This window comes from Antechinus flavipes, chromosome 4 (genome assembly GCF_016432865.1).
Source record: "Antechinus flavipes isolate AdamAnt ecotype Samford, QLD, Australia chromosome 4, AdamAnt_v2, whole genome shotgun sequence".
In the NCBI taxonomy this organism is placed as follows: Eukaryota; Metazoa; Chordata; class Mammalia; order Dasyuromorphia; family Dasyuridae; genus Antechinus; species Antechinus flavipes.
Genome location: NC_067401.1, coordinates 23,503,231 through 23,524,485, shown reverse-complemented (window position 1 = coordinate 23,524,485; position 21,255 = coordinate 23,503,231). Strand labels below are relative to the sequence as shown.

The following is a 21,255-nucleotide window of genomic DNA, read 5'->3' as shown; positions in this document are numbered from 1 at the left end:
GAATCCAAACTCCTCATTTTACAGACAAGGAAACTGAGGCCCACTAGGATCACACAGCAAATATCTAAGCTAGCTGGGAACGCAGGTCTTCCCAACCCCACGCTCAGATCCCCTATCACAGTCATCCACCTGCCTTTTCAGTCCTGGATGCCTCTTCACTGGTGTCTTGAAGTAATCATTCATAAAAGAGAAACTCTATCCTCATCCCCAACATTGCCCTAGTTAGTGCTGTGAGGAAGGACATAAAAGTATGCCCAAGGCTCCTGTCTCTATCAGGGATGAGTAACTATCCCACACAGACTTATCTGTTTTTAAGGGGCTGTTCTCACAAACTTCAGCCTCTTCAGTCATCAACTTCCACTCCCTCCATTCTCTGAAAACAAAACTCACCAGAGAGGCCTGTTGCCTCATCTACACAATGAGGGGCTCCGACTAAATGAATGGAAGGGTGAATTAAGCAAATTCTGTCCAATGCCCATTTTAGCCTTGCTTTTTCTATCTGTGCTCTCTAGCCTTTCAAGATAAAACCACCAATGTCAAATCAGCCCCATAAAAACAGCACTCAGTTGGTCCCCCAAAGAACCATACATTTCTTCTGTCACCAATGACACAATGTCACGAAGCTTCTCAAAGAGCATCAAGTCCTACATGATTTCAACACTGACACACAGAGAACCGTTACCCTCTAAGAGCCACATCAAAAACGACAATCACAACTGGAAGGCTGAATGCTTTGCAAATTAAGGAGCCATCCCTTTTCACTGGAGCTAGAGCATCAGGAGAGCAAAAACTGTTCTCTGCTTCGATGACAATGGCAAATGTTCGTAGCATAGATGTCAAAATGCTTAAAGCCACAGCATTTTTTTTTATTAAAAGAACAAGACATTACCACTTTAAAGACTGTAATACTGTCCAAGTTGCATGAAACTAAACCTATGAATCTGAAAAAAAGAAAACCACTTAACACATTTCTATAGCTTTGAAGCTTTTTAAACAGTAACATCTTAATGTCATATATTCTTAACTCTAGACAATCACATACCCAAGTTGTGGGTAGAAGTAAAATGATAGAAATCCCAGGAACTAGAATCTCTAGGGACTCAACTTTCCAAACATAAAAATTAATTTTAAAAAAATAATCCACAACTTAGTACGCTTCTAGAAAAATATCATTTTTTTTTTTTTTAAGCATCTAAGTCTCAGTCTAACATCTTAAGGCCTCTTTGTTTAGGTTCATCCAAGCTCCTGACTGGAAATGCAGAACTGCAGACTAAAAATGATTGCAGCAAAGACTTCCACAGAAAATGTCAACATTTATTTTATACCAAAAAGTTCTGTGCAACAAATAAGCATTCTTACATATTTACAAGGTTATTGTCTTTTTTTCTACCAATTAGAAAAATTGTGTCCCCAATCTCTTTTATAGAATATATCTTATCGATGTTGTTCAAAGGAATATCTGCCTGATGGCTCCACTTTAAATGAATGTTTACTTTGGAGATTAAAGCACTAATAATAAATATTTCCCATGGAATTCACTATACAGATCAACCCATGCCGAATATCGAGGCCATGCTTTAAGCCAGTTTTACAGAAATGAAACATTTCACCTTCTCTGGACTAATGTGGGGATCACATTAAACAAGTTTGACCAAACTAGAGTCAAGGGTTAGCAGATAATTTATTGAGGTTTAGTCCACCTAAGTTCAAAGCCCGCACGGACGTCTGAAGCATCGAGATGGGACAGTTCTGATGGTCAATGGAGGGCGGTGATCACGTTGCCTCTTCCAGATGCGAGCCGCTCCTTCAAAGAGGCGTCAAAGGTGGGAGGAGGGAAAGTGTGTGTTCCCTTTAAATTTGTAGGAATTGGTCTAACACTGATCTTCAGCTGGACCGTGTCCAGCCAACAATAACTGGGAGTCTGAAAATTTCCCCAAAACCTTTCCTAGTCCACCACAAGCAAGTAGCACAAACTCAAGATTCTAAAAGAACTGAAGATTCTTGATGCTCTTGTTTATCCATGGAAATATGAAACCACGAGAGCTGAAGCCACTCAGGATTTTTAGTCTTCATCATTTCTTACCTCTCTGCCTTATCCTATGTGCCTGTAATTCAAGAAATCCTAACATTTCTCGCAGCCAAGTTTTGATTAGTTGTTTGCTCTTCTGTCTGAAAATAGTCAAGTCCACACACTTTGGGACTCTTATTAATAACGGATTTAATGAGAAGTTGCATGAAATACAAGTACAATTCCTGGCACACAACTGGTTAACCCTGAGCTATTTCACCAGAAGAGAAAAGATTTTCACTCCAGATGACATCAGATGACAAAAACAGAAAGGAAAAAAGAAAATCCCAAACCTCCCCCAGACCCCCCTAGAATTTGTAATCCCTCCACAACTTGTTTTAATCATTTCATCAAAATTACATTCAAAACTTACAAAAAGCGTGTAAGAGAGCTTCATTTGTTCTGAGGCAATTCACCAATAACATGAATGACAAAAGACCCTGCTTTAAAAAAAAAAAGGCTAAGAGTTTTTAAAATTATCTTTTCTCTAACCCATTCTTCAAGGATGTTGGCAAATCAAGTTAGCAGGCTAAAACAAAATGTCCAATCCAAAACGTTTTTCCAGTCTACAGCAACATTTAAATTTGACAAATATGGTGACTTTTATTGAGGGGGGAAGGTGCAGGGCAGGGTTGATCAAGGGCAAAAAAATATTATGAAATCAAGATTCTTACTTACTATGAGTACAGGTGCTTATAGAGACAGTTACAATGAATGGTAAGCTCGTACATCAAGCAGCACATATTCATCTCTTTTGTGGAGAAAAAGCACATTAAGTCTACTAGTCACAGGAATGTATCAAAATAACTAACTTCTATACAACATATTAACCAGTGGTGCTTCCCCTAAGGCTTATGAGAGGAAAAAAGAAAGGAAAGCCTTAGTAAGGGTCCCAGGTGAATGTTAGATTCATTGTCCTCTCAATCGGTCTGCAAGAGAACTGAACATCGAGAGAAGTTTGAAGCGTACACTGCTGGTTCATACAAAATGTGATGGAAAACCGTCTCAAGGTAGGACAGGTACGTGTGGAGTGCTTCCTAAGTGATGTTATTTTTACCACAGCACTGTTAATCATTGAGACCGTCTTCTCCCAAATCTTAGATAAGAGAACTTAAGTGAATTGCCTTAGCAAAACTGAAACTACTTTTCACAAATTGATCAATACTCTCCTCCCCCCAAAAAATCACTTACGTTCAAGCATCATTGTCTCCTAGTGTTCTTAAACCATTAGAGTACAAGAAATTCATAGAAGAAATTTGTTCTTTAAACATTCACATTCGCAGGAAAAGGAAATTTTTGTTTCAACTGGATTAGGCCATTTTAAAATAAATCGGTTTGCAGTTTAGACATCCAGATCCCTAATATCCCTCCTCGGTGGGCAGAAAACGCTATCCGTTTTATAAGCTAGGAGATTTTAGTTGAAAACCACTATCGCACTGTGCTGACTCTCCAGATTCTCACTTTCGAAGCTGCTCTCTGCCCTCTAGTGTTCACATTCATTCATTCCCCGAGTCTGGTCAGCTACACTGGAACGCTACGGAGCTGGACCAACGCTACTGCTACTGCTCAGCCTAAGGACCAGAATGACCACATACAGTGCTTTTCTATATACTGCGAGTTATTCTATTCCATTCATGTGGGGTGGGGGGGGGAAAGCAAGGACACTTCTGCCTGCTGAGTTCAACACACAAAATATTTGGTTTAAGGATTGAAGACAGAAGGCACTTTTAATATTCTGTTTTAGGATGTTGACCATAGAAATACACTCAACTTCCATTGGATTTATTCTGCTCAGCTTTTCAAAAAATTCCTCATCCTGCACTTTCAATGGCTCTTAGAAAGAGCAAGGCCTGTGATCCTGGAGCCTCCCCCTTCCTTTGGTACCTCCAGTTCTTTCTTTTCCCTCCTAAGCAGACTGAGTCTCTGGTGAGAAGAGCAGGGTGTCAGGCCTAAAGTTCACTTCTAAATATAGCACAAATCTGAGATCCTACACCAGATCCCTCTAGGTCTCTTTAGTTAGCACAAAACTCAACTCACTCAGGAAACCTCCCTGGGGCTACACAGGACCTCGATCCTCCTTCACAGTCCTTGGGCTTACTTACACACCTATTACCAATGGGTTGTAACACTGCTTGGCTGTCTGGCACCGATTCGTATGAAAAATGTCTAGAGGAAAACTCAACTGTTGGAAGAAATGAAGCCCCTAAGGACCCTTAAGTTAATGTCACCAAACCCACCCCCCTTTCCCATCCTTCACACCCCAGAGACACCTTCCTCGTGGCCAGCCAGGCTGGGCCACTCATTCTGTGTAGGGAACAATCAGTCCTGTTTCATGACTTCACATAAGCTTGACTGGGGCCTCTCTCTCTCTCTTTTTTAAACTGCAGTTTCTTCCTCAGAGAAGAGGTGTGAGGCAGGGGACCAAAACCCCAAGGTCCGAGTGGCTGGCTAGCCCTGAAGCCACAGCTACTAGTGCCTTTGTTGAGATGCTACCCACCTGGATGGGCTTCCTGACTCCTTCCACTATTTCATTAGTCAACTATGAGCTGAAAATTCTTCAGTGCTACACTTTAAACTAAACTGTAGAGTGAGCTCTGCAGGGATGGATCCAATATTTCTACCTTTATTGACAATATCACATAAATGGATTCTAGTTGAATCTACATGTTTCAATCCATCGGCTAAAAATGTATTACATACTGTAAACATGGCAATATTTAATACAGTATCTCTATTCTAAAATATTTTCATGTCATGATCACATTTTTAATACCTGAAACTGAATTTATACATGTAAGAGAATTACTAGCAACTGTTGCTTCACTTGACAATCGGGGACTGGGGAGAAAAAACTCTACTTTGTTATTTCAGAAACATCTTCAAAGGAAAGTTAAAGCTTGTCTTTGATTGGCTCGGAGTATCCTCTTTTGTGTCCATAGTCAAACAGAAGATTGACACAGAAAATAGACAGGGCCCCTTCTAATTTACAGGATTTTTTAAAAAATCAGTTTAAGATTCTTAGGGAAAGTGTCTGATATGAAGAATAAAAAAAAAAATTTACTGCAAAATAAACTGAATGGATGAAGGGTCTCCCGAGGGTCCAGGCTGGGTCAGTCCTGCTTAGGCTGCAGCTGCCGTTTCCAGGCTTCGTTCAAGTAAACGAGTCGTTTGTAGTTGATGATAAGGAGAATGAAGTTCAGCATGTATGTGATAAAACAGAGAATGCAAAATTCCTTCAGCACAAAGTACAGAATGTACGCCAGGTACAGGGACCCTAACACAGACACTATCGAGGAGGTCATGAGGATTAAAGCTGCCACCGCACTGGCCGTCATGCCTGTAAGAGAGAGAGCAGGAGCAAGTCAGTCGTGCCTCAGCCCCACGGCGCGGAGGCCAGCTGCCCAGGTCAGTCATCCTGCTGAGGACACGGGCCCAGCAAACCGTTCCCATTAGCTCTGTCGTCTGACACCCGAGCCCAGACGAGGCCGATCGAATGGAGCCGTGTCTGGCCGTCAGTGTTCCAAGGAAATGGATGTACATTTAACTGCTCGTCCTGTTCCCAAACCCCATGTTTTCAGATTCTTAGATTCTCCCTACCTAATTACAAGGAAGAAAATCCTCAATCTCAGGTTAAGAAAGTGGTTGTATAAGTGGTGTAAAATATACCAGCGCAGACTTAAGTCAAGATCTTTGCTGTGAATTCTCTTTTGTTGCACTTTTAAAATATGCAACTCACTGAGCAAGAAAAATATTGAACTGATGACGATCTGCCCATCCACTAGGTCCACTAGCGTACTGTATAAAACCAAGGAGAAGGACCTTCATGAGCTTATCTGCCAAGAATTCATGGACTTGCCTTTAAGTTTTAAGGAGGTTTTTAAGGCTAAGAGGTTGGATTAGCTGTACTATACACCTCATTCATCCTATAGCAATACTGGTTTCTTTTTTTTTCATTGAAGGACCATTTCCAAAGGATATGCATAGATAGCATCAATGGCCAAAAAAAAAAAGTGTGTCAAACATATTATGGGAAATAGAATTCCCATACAATTCTGGGAGACAACCACCCAGTATATTCTACTTTAGGCAAAGTACAAGGATGAATAAAGGGTGATTATTCAATGACCTCTCCATGGGATTCTCTAAGATAGAAATGCATTTCAAATAGGACAGAAATAGGCATTGGATCTATGATTTCTAGGGGAGGAAGTTGCCTCTACCAATGCAGTGATAGCATCACCTCCTTTGCCATTTTTTCTCTTGGGTGCACTAAGATTCATTTGTCCCCCCACATTTTAAATTTGACCAGATGTATATAGCCATGTCATACACATCTTTTCCAGGTCCTTCTATATATCCATTAAACACCTTTTACACAAGATGATGAAAATTCCTCAGGAGAAGAGAGCTCAGGGACAGGGTATAAAATAAGGGAGCAAAAAGCAGAGGAGGAGGAGACCCAAGAAAGGCCCACGCTGACCCCAACAACTGGCTCTAGGTAAGTAAGGCCTTAGCCTCCTTTTGGGGGCTGTTCAGGTACAGGGGCATTGATCCACTCCCACAAGCCTGCACAAGGAACTGTTTTGGGACAGTTTGTTTGGGCCAGTCTGTGGCCATCAAGAATCTAAGTCTTTCGGAGGGTCGCTTACCAGTGCAGGCCCAAACACAGAACATATGCTCTAAGCTCCCAAATCCCAACAAGTCTGTATTGTCATCTCCTATCATTTGGTAACTTTTAACGTATTACAACATAAACATTAGAGGAGAGAAAGGGTATCTTATAGCTACTTGGCACTCGTCCTGAGTACCAGCTGCCTTGGGAGAAAGGCGTCTCAGTCTCAGCCAGGAGAATTGTACCTGACTCATCTGAGTTCTGAGACAGTTCCTAAGCCAGGTGGATCTAGCTGATGAAATTCTGAAAAATGCTCAACAGATCATGGATTATTATTGTTTTTTAATTATCACAATGGGATAACAGGGAAATACACTAGAAACAGCAATGACAGGAAGATTAAAGTTCTGGTTGCTGATTCTACTGATAACTAGCTTCATAACCTTGAACAAAGTACTCTCCCTTTCTGGGCCTATTTTCCTCATCTGTAAAATGGCTAAATGACCATTCGTGTTCCTTGTAGCTCTAGAAATTCTGTGATTCCTATGAGTAAGAACTGGCTTAGAAAGCTGAAATAAACATTCACCTTTTCAGAGAAAGGAGTGGTAGAGCAGGATGAATAAAGGCTGGGTACAAGAAATTGAAATGCTGATTATTATGATGTATCATATGGAACAAGGAGCACGAACAGAAAACTCTCTATGCTTACAGGTAACATCAAGCTCCCTTGAATGAGGAAACTCCCAAAATGATAAAGAGAAGCTCCCACATTGTAGGTGTGGATGTAAAAAGAACAGATGCTTCAGGCTCAACGAGAATAAAATAGTGGGTCTGGGAAAGATCCACTTGGAAGGAAGTGAATCCAGTGTATCAACAGCACAGAACAGGAAAGGGATTTGGGTGGCCCTACAGTTGCTGCCCAGTGTATTGGTTATTACCACAAAGAGACCAAACCTTCTCCTCTTGTGTCCACATTCACAGGGTATCTGCATCTGAAATCCACGTAGTTCATCTGAAGACAGAGTGGAAAATTTAAAAAGTCTAGAGAAAGGCAGCTTACTAAGAAAGGAAAGGAGATGAAAAAGGCTAAAAAAAAATGAGAACATAATTGGAAAGGATTCGAATCCTTCCTTGTGAAAAGGAAAAATGTGAAAGATAATAGGATCAAAATCAATAAAAATCTTGAAGGATGTAGGGATGGGTAAACAGACTTTTTTCCAAAAATTCCTGGAAGTAGAAGGTGTCTAAAGAAACTTTTAAGTAGTTCTAGAATAAATAAATGGAACCGCTAATTGACACTGAAAATAATGAAATCATAGACCTCAACCTCACTTCCCTAAAAGAAGGAAGAGACTGAAAATAAGTAGGAACAAAGATGCTTCGATAAACTCATGGAGGTGAAATCCAGAGCAAGTTATTAAGGAGAAATAACAGATATCTGCAGTCTCACCATGACTGGCCAAGTTTGTTTAAAGATCTTAGAAGAAAAAACTTAAAAGCTACAAGGGGATCTTTAGATCAAAGAGTCCAAGCTCCCCATTTTAAAAATGTGAGAACTAAAGCCCTGAGAAGTTGGAAGTGGAGAGAAATAATCAAGTCCTTCAACAAGCTATTCCTTGGTATCACTTACCACCTGTGAGATAGACAACACGGAATGAATCCTATTTCTGATCCAGAGTAGAAATGCTTACATTTCTTATACTCTTTCACCCTACATTTTTGCCTCCTCAAAACATAGTATATTATTCAAGTAATAGCTGAGAAGTGAAAGGCAGCTGAGAGTAGTGGACAGAGAGAGCAAGCTGTGAATGGGGTCAGACACTCTGAGGTTTAAGTCCTATTCTGATTCATAGAAGGTGTTTCCCTGGGCAGTATTCTCTAATATTGCTCCCTCTCCACAGCAACTTCACTCTAAAAGGTGACAAAGCTGTCCCCCCCCAGGACCTGATTGGCTCGGGGGAAGGGGGGGTCTGAGACTCCAATTATACCAGTCTCAGTAGTCTTAATATTTCAAATTGTGACAAGCTGTCAATCTTTATTATTTAGAGGAAGCTTCCTAATGAAGAGTTCTAAAATCTCAGTTCCAATCTAAGCCATTTCTTATTTATAGGAATCACAGAAACGGTCATTTAGCCATTTTACAGATGAGGAAAATAGACCCAGAAAGGAGAGATTACTTTGTCCAAGGTAAAAAACAAAAGATAAACAAAAAAACCGTAATGTGGAACAGTAATTCTGGGTCCAGTTTGGTACCAGATGCACATTACCATATAAGACTCAATCTATGTAAATTCTAAGAAATTTACAACTTAATGAGCGAAAATTATGAAACTAGCATCAGCTCATAAAAAAAATAAAAACCAAGACAAAAGGAGACTTATTTAGCCCTAACATAGAAAAAATTTTCTAAAGGAACACTCCAACACTTAGTCTGAAGGGTCCAGAACCCTCCAGAGGTGGGCTTTCTTATATTCTAATGTGACCAATAAGCCACTGTCAACATAGCCAAAGAGCACCAGAAAATAGCATCAATCAGGGTTCAATCAAATCCCAGAGGGAGCTTTAACACTTTAAAGGGCAAATTAAAATTACAGGGCCGATTCATGCTGAAGCCTGGTTGATAATGGTCCTATCGTATACTGGCCCCTTGGTGGCAATATCCTAAGGATCTTCTAGAGGTATCTTCCTTAACCTAAAATAACATGACTTGTCAACAAGATTATGAAGAAAACTGTCTGATGTAAATTAGAGAAAAAAGATTCTGAATTCATTTTTATAACTTTGGAGATGGTATCTTGGACATTAGAGTCTAAAAATTCTTATTTAGTATAAATATCTATGAGTTCAGCTATATCTTATTAGTTGTTGGCTGAACCAATTCCAAGGTTTAACACTAACCACTGCCTTCATGGGTTGTAAATTATGGGTTCTATTAATACAGCACTGTTGAATAAATCAACCATTCCTTTTCACAAAACATAAAAGTAGATTTTTTTTCTGACTAAACATACTACATGCTAGTAAATGGATTTTACACTATGATTAAATACTTACCAAGTAACAGCTGTAGTATATAAAATATAAGTCCAAAAATACTGTTTGGTTGGTTTATTGCACTGTCCTTTCCAAAGATGGACCCCAAAAGACCAAATCCTTGACCCCATCTGTAAAATAAGGAATATCAGTAAGATTACATTAAATCTTCACATGCTTTTAATCTAAAATAACCCCCAAATATACCATCCAATTAAAAACAATTTAATCAAATTCTCTGGTCATAAATGTTTGCCCATCAACTATTTTTAAAAGAAGCATTAGAAAAATGACTTTTTAAGTTTTATGCCAAATAAATTCAGTACATTATTAAAATGGAAGCACCAATTTCATGTGGTCTGGAAAATTAATACTTAATAATGTTGATCTGTGGACACACCTGGACAACCACACTAATTTTTAGAACTCATGCCAACTTCAGTATCTCTTGCCTTCTCACAGAAGGCCCCAAACAATTTTTTGATAGGGATGTCATTTTCATTATCAATATTGATGATAATGCTCAGCCATGTGGTATGCTGAAAACTGACAAACAGGCCAGATATAATGCATTTGTTCTTCTGAACTTATGATTCCTTATTTTGTTAGTGTCAATACGATACATTTTAGAAACCAGGAAAAGCAGTATTGCCTAGCATGCTTGACTTGGGAGCCAGGTTACCTGCCTCTGTTGATCTGCCACTAGCTGTGGGACTCTGGACAAGTCAGTTTAACCTATGGCTCTTTCTCATCAGAAGATTAGAGTATTTGTTTCTACAGTTTAACATTGTGATCTCTAAGATCCCTGCTATTTCCAAATCTAGGATCTCTTAACAAGAAAGAGACTAGAAAAGATTCTATTTTTTAAGTGTCATTTTAAAAGACTAAAACATTATAGCTTCATCATTTACTCATTCACCTTTTGTTTGTTGGTCAATTTGATAATTATTTGAAGCCTTGATTCAAAGTTTTCCATAGTCTTCCATTTTGTAAGAGATGCTGAATTTTTGACATAGCACAAACTTGCTATATCAAACTTGATTCCGTTTCTTATTTTTGAAAAATAACCTTCAAATTCTAAAATGATTTTGAAAAAAGGATTCTACCTATAACCCTCTTTGCAAAAGTCAATCAGAAAAGATTGTAAGTCAGAAATCAAACACTTTAAAAACCTAAAATTTGATGTAAAAAACCCAAAGTGACAATGTGGTATATAGGAAGCAACCCAGAATTTGAAGTCTGAAGGCCAGAGGATCCCAGGTCTGTCACTGATTACTTTCTGGTCCTCACACATGAAATATGGGACTAACCCAGGCAATCACTCACTCAATCCATAGGCATTTCTGGGCCACAACTCTCCGGAGCCCTTTTCCATTTCTCTTGGGTTAGGGTCAATCCTCCAGAACACTCTCCCTGCAAATAGGATGCCACTGGGAGCCAGACCTAACCCTGACCTAATAAACTGACAGTCTGCTCAAAGTCCCATTTTGGGGCCTGCGAGTTGATCTTCCCCATGGGCAATCCAATGCCATCCAGCAGTGCCAGACTGCAGTCCTCCAGAGGGGGAGTGTGTGTGAGATGGGAAGCCACTGGGAGGGGCTTCCAGCAGGCACTGGGGGACAGGCACTGACTACATACCTGGAGGCAAGGGCACCCATAAATAGGATTATTTCTGAACTTGATGTGTTATGAGCCAGAACTTGAAACAAGGTGTTAAGTCACTAGAATTGGTAGAAACAATGCTTATGTTTATACCTTTGAGAGTTTACACATTAGCTCATACATTAGTTCACAAGTTTGGAAGATTTCAGGATTGAGTATGAGATATCCAAATTTACACCTCCCACAATCCCACTCTCTCAGAAGAGGAGTCAACTTTTGGGTTCACACTTTTAAGAGATCATATATAAGAAGCTCTCAGTCTCAGCGAGGGTCAGTTGGAGATATTGAGAGCCAAAGTCTGTGAAGAGACTTGAAGAGATTGAGAAGTGAGAAGTCAGTTAAGGAGATTGACAAGCTTGAGACTGCAGTTGGGCAGAACTAGGGATTCGGAAGAGGAAAGGCTGAAGCTGACAGAGGCAAAGGACTAGCAACAAGAGCTCTCGGAACCAAGGAAAGCTTACTAGGCTGTTTTGGAAGAGACAATAAAAGATTTGAACTATTACCACCTGGCTGCATTTGAGGTGATTATTGATCTGAACTGAAACAAAGGCTGCCTCCAGAAAACCTCCCCAAGAAACCTGCTCCCAGAGAGAACCATCATGTTAGAAAAAGAAGAGAACACTACATTGATGGAAACACAGCACCAAGTTCTACTACACCTTTAACGAATGAGCAATTACATCTTTAACTTAGTTTCTGAGAGACAGTATGACTTGGGGGGAGGAGGAAGGGAAAAAAGGAAGAAGTGAGGTAGAAAGGGAGAGAGCTGGGGGAAGAGAGAAAAGGGAGAAGGGGAAGAGAGAAAGGAGAGCCTGTGATTTCACAGTCTTAGTAAACCCCACCACCAAGACACCACCACTGTCACTTAAAACACTCAAAGGTTAAATGACTTGCCCAGTATCGCACTGCCAGTCTTTGTCAAAGACAAGACTTGAATCCAGAGCTTCTTGGTTTCCTGACCCATAATCTATGAATTAGGATAAACTAACTCTTTATCACATTGGTACAAAAGGTCCTAAGAATCCTAGCAACTGCAACTAAGTTGAATGCATCATTTATATTTCATACACAGTGGAAAGAGTAGAGTTATTCTGCAGAAGGCAGAATTCGGCTCCATGGGTGAAGCTAGAGAAGAGCAAATTGTAAGGAGCAGCTTTCCAACCTCAGCTGCCCCCAAAATAAAAACAGCCCTGCTAATCACAGCTGAGACTTGCAAAGTCCTTGACACAGATCATCTCTTGGGGGCCTCACACCAACACTGGGATCAGGGATGGTCTTGTCCTCCCTGTAGAGAGAGGAAGCCCAGGCTCCTTGAGGTGCTGAGGCAGGGTCAAACCCAGAGTGCTTGATGATCAGCATTCTATTCTGACTATCCTCTCTGCAGGTCACTCCCCTGCCCACAGGTCCCACTGACAGACCTCATCGCCATCTGAGATATTCGAGTTATCAGGCTGAAGAAATCCATGCTTCAGAAAGGGGATGACCAAGAGGATTCTATGAAATATATTAAGTGTTAATATATTCAAACCAGATTAACACATTTTATTAAATATGATACTATACTCAAAGCTGTATAAAGCACATTTTTACAAATCTCATTTTAAGTGTGCTAGGGAGAAGTTTGCGGCTTAACTTAATGTAATTCAACTGTGAATCTCCCATAGAAGACTGCCCCCCACACACACACCTGCTTTTTAAAATTGAGGGTGGAGGGGTGGAAGGAGTGGGTGGGGGTCTGTGCACAGTTATCTTAAGACAGTCTACACCAATGCAAACAGAGCTTCCTTTTATTTCAATACAAGCAGAATCAACAAGATGACTCTTGAAGACCCAGCACTGGTTGATCTCTCACCTAAATCCAGTCTTCCTCCAGAAACTTGAGTTTTCAAAATGCAACACTTTCCCAGGGGAAGGAAATGAGCCTTTCAAAAATATTTCTACCACCATCACCCCACCCACCACCAAAAAAAAGTGTTTTTTTGCCAGTTGCTTTACACAGGGTTAAGGGGAAAGGATACATCTTGCTGGTTCTACTGGGGACAATTTTTCACAACATGCATAATCAGCTTTACCTTTTCTCTTAAAACTTGACATAAAAATTCAAAGCTCAATTAGCCAATTTAGCTCCATTTAAAATAACTTTGCTTATGTTATACTTTACATTCTTTGAAAATAACTCACTTAATCTTAATGCCTTTTGTTTTCATAGTACATTCATTTCCATAGTACATTCCATATCCTTTCCTCCCCTTCCACCTGGAAATGTATTTCTTTATAACAGATTTACAAAGAGAAAAGCAGTTCAGCAAAATTAATCAACAATCGATCATGTGTGACTGACCATATATGACATATTCCACACCCAGAGTCTCCCACATATGCAGTGAAAGGAAGGAGATTGTTTCTTTGAAGTCAAGAGTAGCCATGATAATTACACACTATTCCATTGCATTTTTCTGCCTTTCCATTGATTTTGTTGTAGTCACTATGCATGGTTTCCCTGTTCTGCTTTCTAAATTTGTCTTTAGTCTTTCTGTACTTCCTAAATTCTTCATATTCACCATTTATTCTTTCCCCCCCTATAATAGTACTTTACATGTAAAGATTGTCTTCATCATTCATTTTGGTAAGGTTTTGTTATTTCAAAATTTTTCTCCTTCCCTCCCTCATCTTTCTCTCCCCCCTCAAGACAGCAAGCAATCTGATAAAGGTTATACATGTACAATCATTTAAAACACATTTACATATTTGTTATGTTGTAAAAAAAAATCAGAAGGGAAAAAATATGATAAAGAAAAAGCAAACCAAAAAAAGATGAAAATACTATCTCCATGGTTCTCTCTCTAGATAGGGATAGCGTTTTCTACACCAAGTGTATTGGAACTGTCTTGGCATATCACTGCATTGCTGAGAAGAGCCAAATCCATCCTAGTTGATCAGCACAGAATCTTGCTGTTGCTATATATACTGTTCTCCTGGTTCTGGCTCACTTTACACAGCATTAGTTCATGTAAGTCTTCCCATCATCATTCATTCTTACCCGACAGTAATATTCCATCACCTGTGTGTATCACAATATGTCTAGCCAATGCTCCCAAACGAGGGGCATCTACTCTATGCCAAGTTCTTTGCTTCCATCAAAAAGAAAAAATGCCTCAATCAATATTTCAGTACACACAGGACTCTTCTCTTTGTCTTTGACCTTCTGGGAGTACATATGCCCAGCCGTGGGATGCCTTGATTGAAAGGTATGGATATTAAACAGTATAATTCCACCTTTATTTCCCAAATAGCTTTACATTCTTAAAAGATCAACCACACTCAAATGAACTGAAAAGTAAATAGCAGCAATACCCAATAAGTTATAACTGAGATTTCAGGAAACTTAAAAATCTGACCTTCTTTGTATCTTAGAAATACATTTTTTTCATAACCAGCCCATAAAGGTGAATGATTATTTCAAATGAGTAAGAAAAATTTCTTTCCTCTAAATATGTTTAAATATTCAAATAAACATCAGTACTCTGATCAATACAATCAGCAAATATTTATTAATCACCTAGAATGTGTCAGTCAGGCACAAGGCTAAGCACCGGGAATAGAGTGCAGAATGAAAACAGACCCTGCCCTCAAGGCTCTTCAGCTTACATTTAAATGAGACAACATATCTAAGCAAAACCAATGCAGTGATTTGGGAAGGGCATTAATACCTGGAAAGTCTGGAGAGGAGGGACTGAAGCTGAGTCCAGAGAGGGAGGGGTGAAGGTGGTCAGCAATACCAAGGGCAGCAAGGAGGCCCGTCTGGCTGGGTTAGAAGAGGGCAAGATGGGGAGAAATGGGGACTGGGCCCAAAAGACCATCTCCGGCCAGACAGGAGAGGGCTCTAAAAGCCAAACAAAGTTTTGTATTGTGTCCTAGAAGAAGAGTCACTGGAGTTGTGAGAAGAGGGAAGTGGCACGTGCCTTGGCAGTGCCCACTCTGAAGCTCTGTGGCGGACGGACTAAAAAGGGGAGAGGTCGAGACAGGAAGGCCAAGAGGGGACTGACTAGAGAACTGGTGGCAAGCCCTGGCCACTGACTGGCCCCCCACGCTGAGGATGTGCAGTGATAAGGAGGTGTGATAAAGGAGTCTGCACTATCAGACATATACTTTATGGCCACACTGGTGTTTCAATTTATCCTGGAGTCAATAGGGAGCCCTGAGAGCTGAGGGAGTCAGCTCTCATAGCAGCTAGGACCTATTTTGCCCTTGTCCTCAGCCAAAACTCTCAAACTCTTATATATACATGTAATTAATTTTTAAATTAAAAGTTACTGTAAATAAACTCAACAAATAGGAAGAAAAAAATAATTTAAATTCCCAATAAAATCACCTATGGCCAGGTCCCAGTTAGTGTGAACAATCTGTAAAGAAGTTCTCCTGAACTTGTCACATATAGTCAAAATTATAATTATATACAATATGGTAACTGAATCTGGCCCAGTGGAAATATGAAGTAGAAATTAGAATAGTAGAAGTATTCTGAAGGATTCCTTTTATTTTACACCAAGCAGGAACTACCTGTAATCTAAAAACAAATTTTTTCAAAGAAAAATATATAACCCTTAAGAAAATAGAAATAACCTATTAAGTTTGGGACTTCTTTCAATGTCTTTTATGTATAATTAGAAAGTTATTTGTGTTCCTTTTAAAAAAAGATATAGTTATTGTCAATATGCATATTCTTATTCTTCTAATTCTACCTTCTGTGCTATCCTAACCTAGATTTCCATAATTTTTTGTATTCTTTATCTATACAAATGGAATAAAAGACTCAGGTTAAAATTCTTGTGACAGAAGTTGTGACATTTGAAGAGCTCATTGAATCTTACCAGTGAAGTAAAGATTAAAAACATTTAGCAATGTCTACCTCATAGAATTGTTGATAAGATACTTCTTTGCAAAACTCAACTTCAAAAAGAATTGAATTTTTATTACTTATTTGTAATTTCTACAGGAGAATAATCTCTTACATACTGATGTTTTCTCACAAGTTATTCAGCTACTGTAATTAATTTTAAAACCTGAATTTAAGACTTTCTATTTTTCCTTGTTAAATTTAATTTTATTTGGCTTCATACTTTTAGCCCAATCATTTGAATCTTGATTCTGCAATTCTGTGGTTTAGCTATTCCTTCCCAATTTTGTGCCATCTGGATCTTTTATAAATAAACTGCATAAGGTTTTTAGGAAGCTTAAGAAATCTGGGGAGGTGGGTCTGTACTTTGCTCCTACGGGCCTCAGTTTCCTTTTAGAAATCTCAGAAGGCCCTTCCAGTTCTAGATCTGGGTCCTCCCTATAAATGAGGTTTTAAATTAAAATTTCCGAATCGTCTTATCTGTGCATAACACCAATCTTCTGATGTTATCACGCTTCCTCAGTGATCCTTTTTATGTAATACAACTGTTTCTTTGTGTTAACTGGGTGACTGTCCCACATTCTGCAGGAGACTTTTTCCCTAGTGTAATTTTCTATTTTAGAAAACCTTTAAAAATGTGCCAAAAGAATGAACACACAAACAAACAAAAAGCTTTGTCATTATGATGACCAAGCTGTGGTCCTAGAGAAGAGCTGAGAAAATCCTACCCTCCCCTCTTTGCAGAGGTGGATGCCCAATGAACTGTAAGCCCCTGCTGATAGCCTGCTTCTGCTGATCTACTTTTCTTTCTCCTCACTGCTGTTGGTCCCTCCCACTGTAGGACAGTCAACAACGACTATTCTATTAGGGACTCACAGCCCGCCACTTCCTCGGCTACAAGTTGGGGATACAAAGTATGAGGGAAACAAAGCTTCTCCAAGAATGTCACACACTCAGTGGCAGAAATGGCACCTTTGAGGATGGGCTGGATGACACCGGGGAGGCAAAGGCACCAGTAGCTGGGGAGAATGGGGAAGGGGAACCTCACCATGGAGTCTAGAAGCCAGGATGCCTGAGATGTGGAGGTGAGGAAGAACAAAGCAAGCCATTTATGCAGAGGGAGGCATCAGCAGGTCAGTCTGGGGAGGACTATGGACTGAAGGAGGGGCAGAACTAGGGGTCCAAGGTTGTGAACCTGGGGGACCAGCAGTATCCTTGAGGGGAAAAGAGAATGAGCTCGATTTTCTAAGTCTTGGGTTTGAGCCATTTATAGTATATCTGGGTTAAATTGATAGGCAGAACTCAGACCTAGAACTTGGAAAAAACACCAGAGGAGGATATACAGTTTTGGAAGTCATCAGACATAGGGTCTGTCTGTATCCTAAAGACATTGAAAAAGAGGAGAAAGGACCCACATGTGCAAAAATGTTTGTAGCAGCTCTTCTAATAGTGGCAATAAAATGGAAACTGAGTGGATGCCCATCAATCGGGGAATAGCTGAATAAGTTATGGTAGATGAATATAATGGGATATTATTGTTCTATAAGAGATAATTGAGCAAGCTGATTTCAGAAATGGCTGGAAAGACTTACATGAAGTGAGTAGAACCAGGAAAAACATTGTACACAGCAACAGCAATACTGTGTAATGATCAACTCTTAATAGACTTAATTCTTCTCAACAATATAGTGATTCATGGCAATTCCAATAAACTTTGGATGGAAAATGCTAGCTACATCCAGAGAAAGAACTATGGATTCTGAATGCAGATGTGGGTTTTCCCTTTTGCTCTGATTTTTCTTTCTCAATATGACTCCTATGAAAATATGTTAAAAACAAATATACATGTATAACCTATATCAGATTATCTGCTGGTATGTAGAAGAGGAAGGGGAGAGAGGGAGGAGAAAAAAGAACTCAAAATCTTACAAAAATGAATGTTAAAAATCATCTTTATATGTAACTGGAAATATTAAAATTAAAAATTTTTAAAAATAAAAGCTCGGGGTTAGGGGAACAGGGAAGAGGAGGAAGTCATCTGCGTAGAGATAACTGAACTCATGGAAGCAAAGTGAAAATACCAAGTAAGAGCAAAGAGAGAAAAGAGGGCCTGGGTGGAGATTCTCCCAAAGATACTGAGGAGTGATCAGCATATTCCCGAATGGCCAATGAAGAGAAGGCTCCAGGAGGAGAGGATGGTTAACGGGGTTAAGAGGAAGTCAACTACAGGATGATTCTGAGGTTGCTGCCCTCTTCCACATACAGCCTGGTACAGTGGATAGATCAGATCTTGAAGCCAAGACACCCTAGTTCCAGGCCTGATCCTTCCACCAGCCACCAGCGTGGCTTTGTTCAAGATAACTTTCTGATAGCCTGTTTCTTCAAATATACAACAAAGATAATATTGCTTTGTGGGTACAGGGGGACCGGAATATATAGCAGTTATTAACTGCTATATGTAGGTATAAGTATCAGAAGAGATCATGTACACAAAGTACTTTATAAATTTTAAAGAGCTTCTATGTAAATTTAAGTCACAGCTTGGTCCTAATAAAAGAAAGCAACACTAAGTATTTCTTTGGATTTTTGTAATTTATATACAATTATATTAATGTTTCTACAAAATATGGCTTCCCAGAGGTTTTATAATCATAACAATGTAATTATAAATATATTTTAACAGATGTGTTGAACCAACACACTATTCCACGAATTCATGTAATGATCTAATAGAATTTAGTCTTCTGCAATCTCATTATTAGCAATGTTGGACTAATTATTCAATGGATAAATGAACTGAAGTAGGAGATAATAAAGAACAAAAAGCAAACTTTTAAAAAGAAAAACTACCTGAAACTCCTATTCCCACAAGCACACTCGAATTCTGTGATCTCATGTAGATTTCATTTACAAGCCCACATGAGATAGATGAAAAGGGAATTAGAAACACAATTTGTTGTAAATAAAATTGGGTGGTTATTTCCCCCTTTAAAATAAAACAAAAAAAACATTTCTTACTGGTTCAGTACATGTTGCTGCCATATCCTTCTCAAGAGAATGTTTTATGATAAAGAACTGCAGTTAATCAAAACAAACCAATGTGTCTGATGATTATATATTTTTTATTATTTATTTTTTAGCATTTTCTTTTTAAATTAAGTTCCAAATTCTTTCCTTCTCTCACCCTACCTCCACTCACTGAGAAAGTAAGCATTATGAACTCAATTATACATGCAAAATCATGCAAAATATTTCCACACTATCCATACGCTTTTTTTAAGGGAGACAGAGAGAATTATACTTCAATTCACACTCAAGTGTTCATTAGTTCTCTTTCAAGAGATGGACAGCAGTTTTTTCATTACGAGTCCTTGAACTGCCTCGGATTGTGCACAGATCGAAGTAGCCACATCTTTCACAGGTGATCATCATTATGATGTTACTGTTATTAAATACATCTTCTGGTTCTTCCCTGTTTTTCTGAAACTCCCCTCCCTGCCCCGTAATTTCCTACAGTATAACAACATTCCGTTACAATAATATGTCACAACTTGTTCAGCCATTTCTCCAAATGATGGATATGCCTTCAATTTCCAATTGATTCCTTGTACATAATCTTTTTTTCTTTCTTTTTCTTTGATCTCTTTTTGGAACACAGATGTAGGCATGGTATTGTTGGATCAAAGATCCTTTGGACTATTGTCTTTTTTTTTGGGGGGGGGGGAAGGGGGAGCTGAGGCAACTGGGAACAAGTGACTTGCCCAGGGTCACACAGCTAGGAAGTGTGAAGTATTAAGTGTCTAAGATCAGATTTGAACTCGGTTCCTCCTGACTTCAGGGCTAGTGCTCTATCCACTGCTCCACCTAGTTGCCCCTATTGTCTTTTTTTAAAGGTCCCTTGGGACTAGTTCCAAATTGATCTCCAGAAAAGTTGAACCAGTTCACAATTAGCTTCACAATTAGCCACCTACTTTTCTCCCATTCTCTAGCATTTATCATTTCTAATAGATATGAGGTGGTACTTCAGAGTTGTTTTAATTCACCTTTCTAGAATCAATAGCGATTTAGAGCATTTTTTCATGACTATAGCTTTGATTTCTCCTTCTGAAAACTACCAGCTTATGTCCTTTGACCATTTGTCAATTGTGGAATGATTATTTTGAAAATTTTGACTTGAGAAATAAGGAAGGTCTTTATTAGAGAAACAACTTCTAAAAATTTTTGTAATTACTTCATTGTCTATGACCTTTAAAAAAATGTAGTTTCCCTCATTTTGTCTTTTAATTATGTCTACTTTTTAATGTCTGACATCATAACTGCCACCCTGATTTTCCTTCACTTCAGCTGAAGGATATTAGATTATCCCCTTTAATTCTTTGTGTGTCTTCAAGTATAATTATATTATTGGATTTTGGGTTCTAATCTATTCTGCTATCCACTTCAGTTTTATGAGTATGCTAACCTTTCCCCTTCTTCCAGTGCAACCCTCTTTCTTACCCTTTATTTTTTTTTAATAACCAATACACATCCATGCTCTCTATCCACACAAATTCTTTAACTGCTCTAATAAGAATAAAGTTCTTAAGAATTACATCTTCTCATAAGGAATGGTTTGACTTTATTGAGACCCTTATGATTATTCTTTCATTTTACCTTTTTTCTGCTTCCGATTAGAATTCTTTCAACTTTGGCCTTTTCATCAGGAATGATTAAAAGTTCTCAATTTCATTAAATGTCCGATTTTTCCTTTAAGGATTATACTCAGTTTTGCTGATTATTATTCTTGGTTGTAATCCCAGCTCCCTCAACTTCTATAACATCATATTCTAAGCCATCTGCTCTTTTAATGTAGAAGTCACTAAATTTCACTAAATTGTTCCTATAGGTGGTTTTTTCTGGATGCTTGTATTATTTTCTTCTTCACCTAGTAGCTCTGGAATCTGGCTACATTCCTGGGTGTTTTCATTTTGGGATCTTTTTTAG

The 21,255-nt window shown here is 38.9% G+C and overlaps 1 protein-coding gene across 1 annotated transcript in view; it reads right to left on the bottom strand.

The window, feature by feature from the left end:
• Positions 1-1,293: 1,293 nt before the first annotated feature.
• VKORC1L1 (vitamin K epoxide reductase complex subunit 1 like 1) overlaps positions 1,294-21,255 on the bottom strand; it is a 40,760-nt gene continuing 20,798 nt past the window's right edge. Inside the window, exons 2-3 of the mRNA XM_051992026.1 lie at positions 9,735-9,844; positions 1,294-5,405 (exon numbers count right to left, since the gene is read on the bottom strand). Of these exons, the coding sequence (XP_051847986.1) occupies positions 5,179-5,405; positions 9,735-9,844 (337 nt within the window). The 3' untranslated portion in view covers positions 1,294-5,178. The remainder of the gene's footprint in view (positions 5,406-9,734; positions 9,845-21,255) is intronic.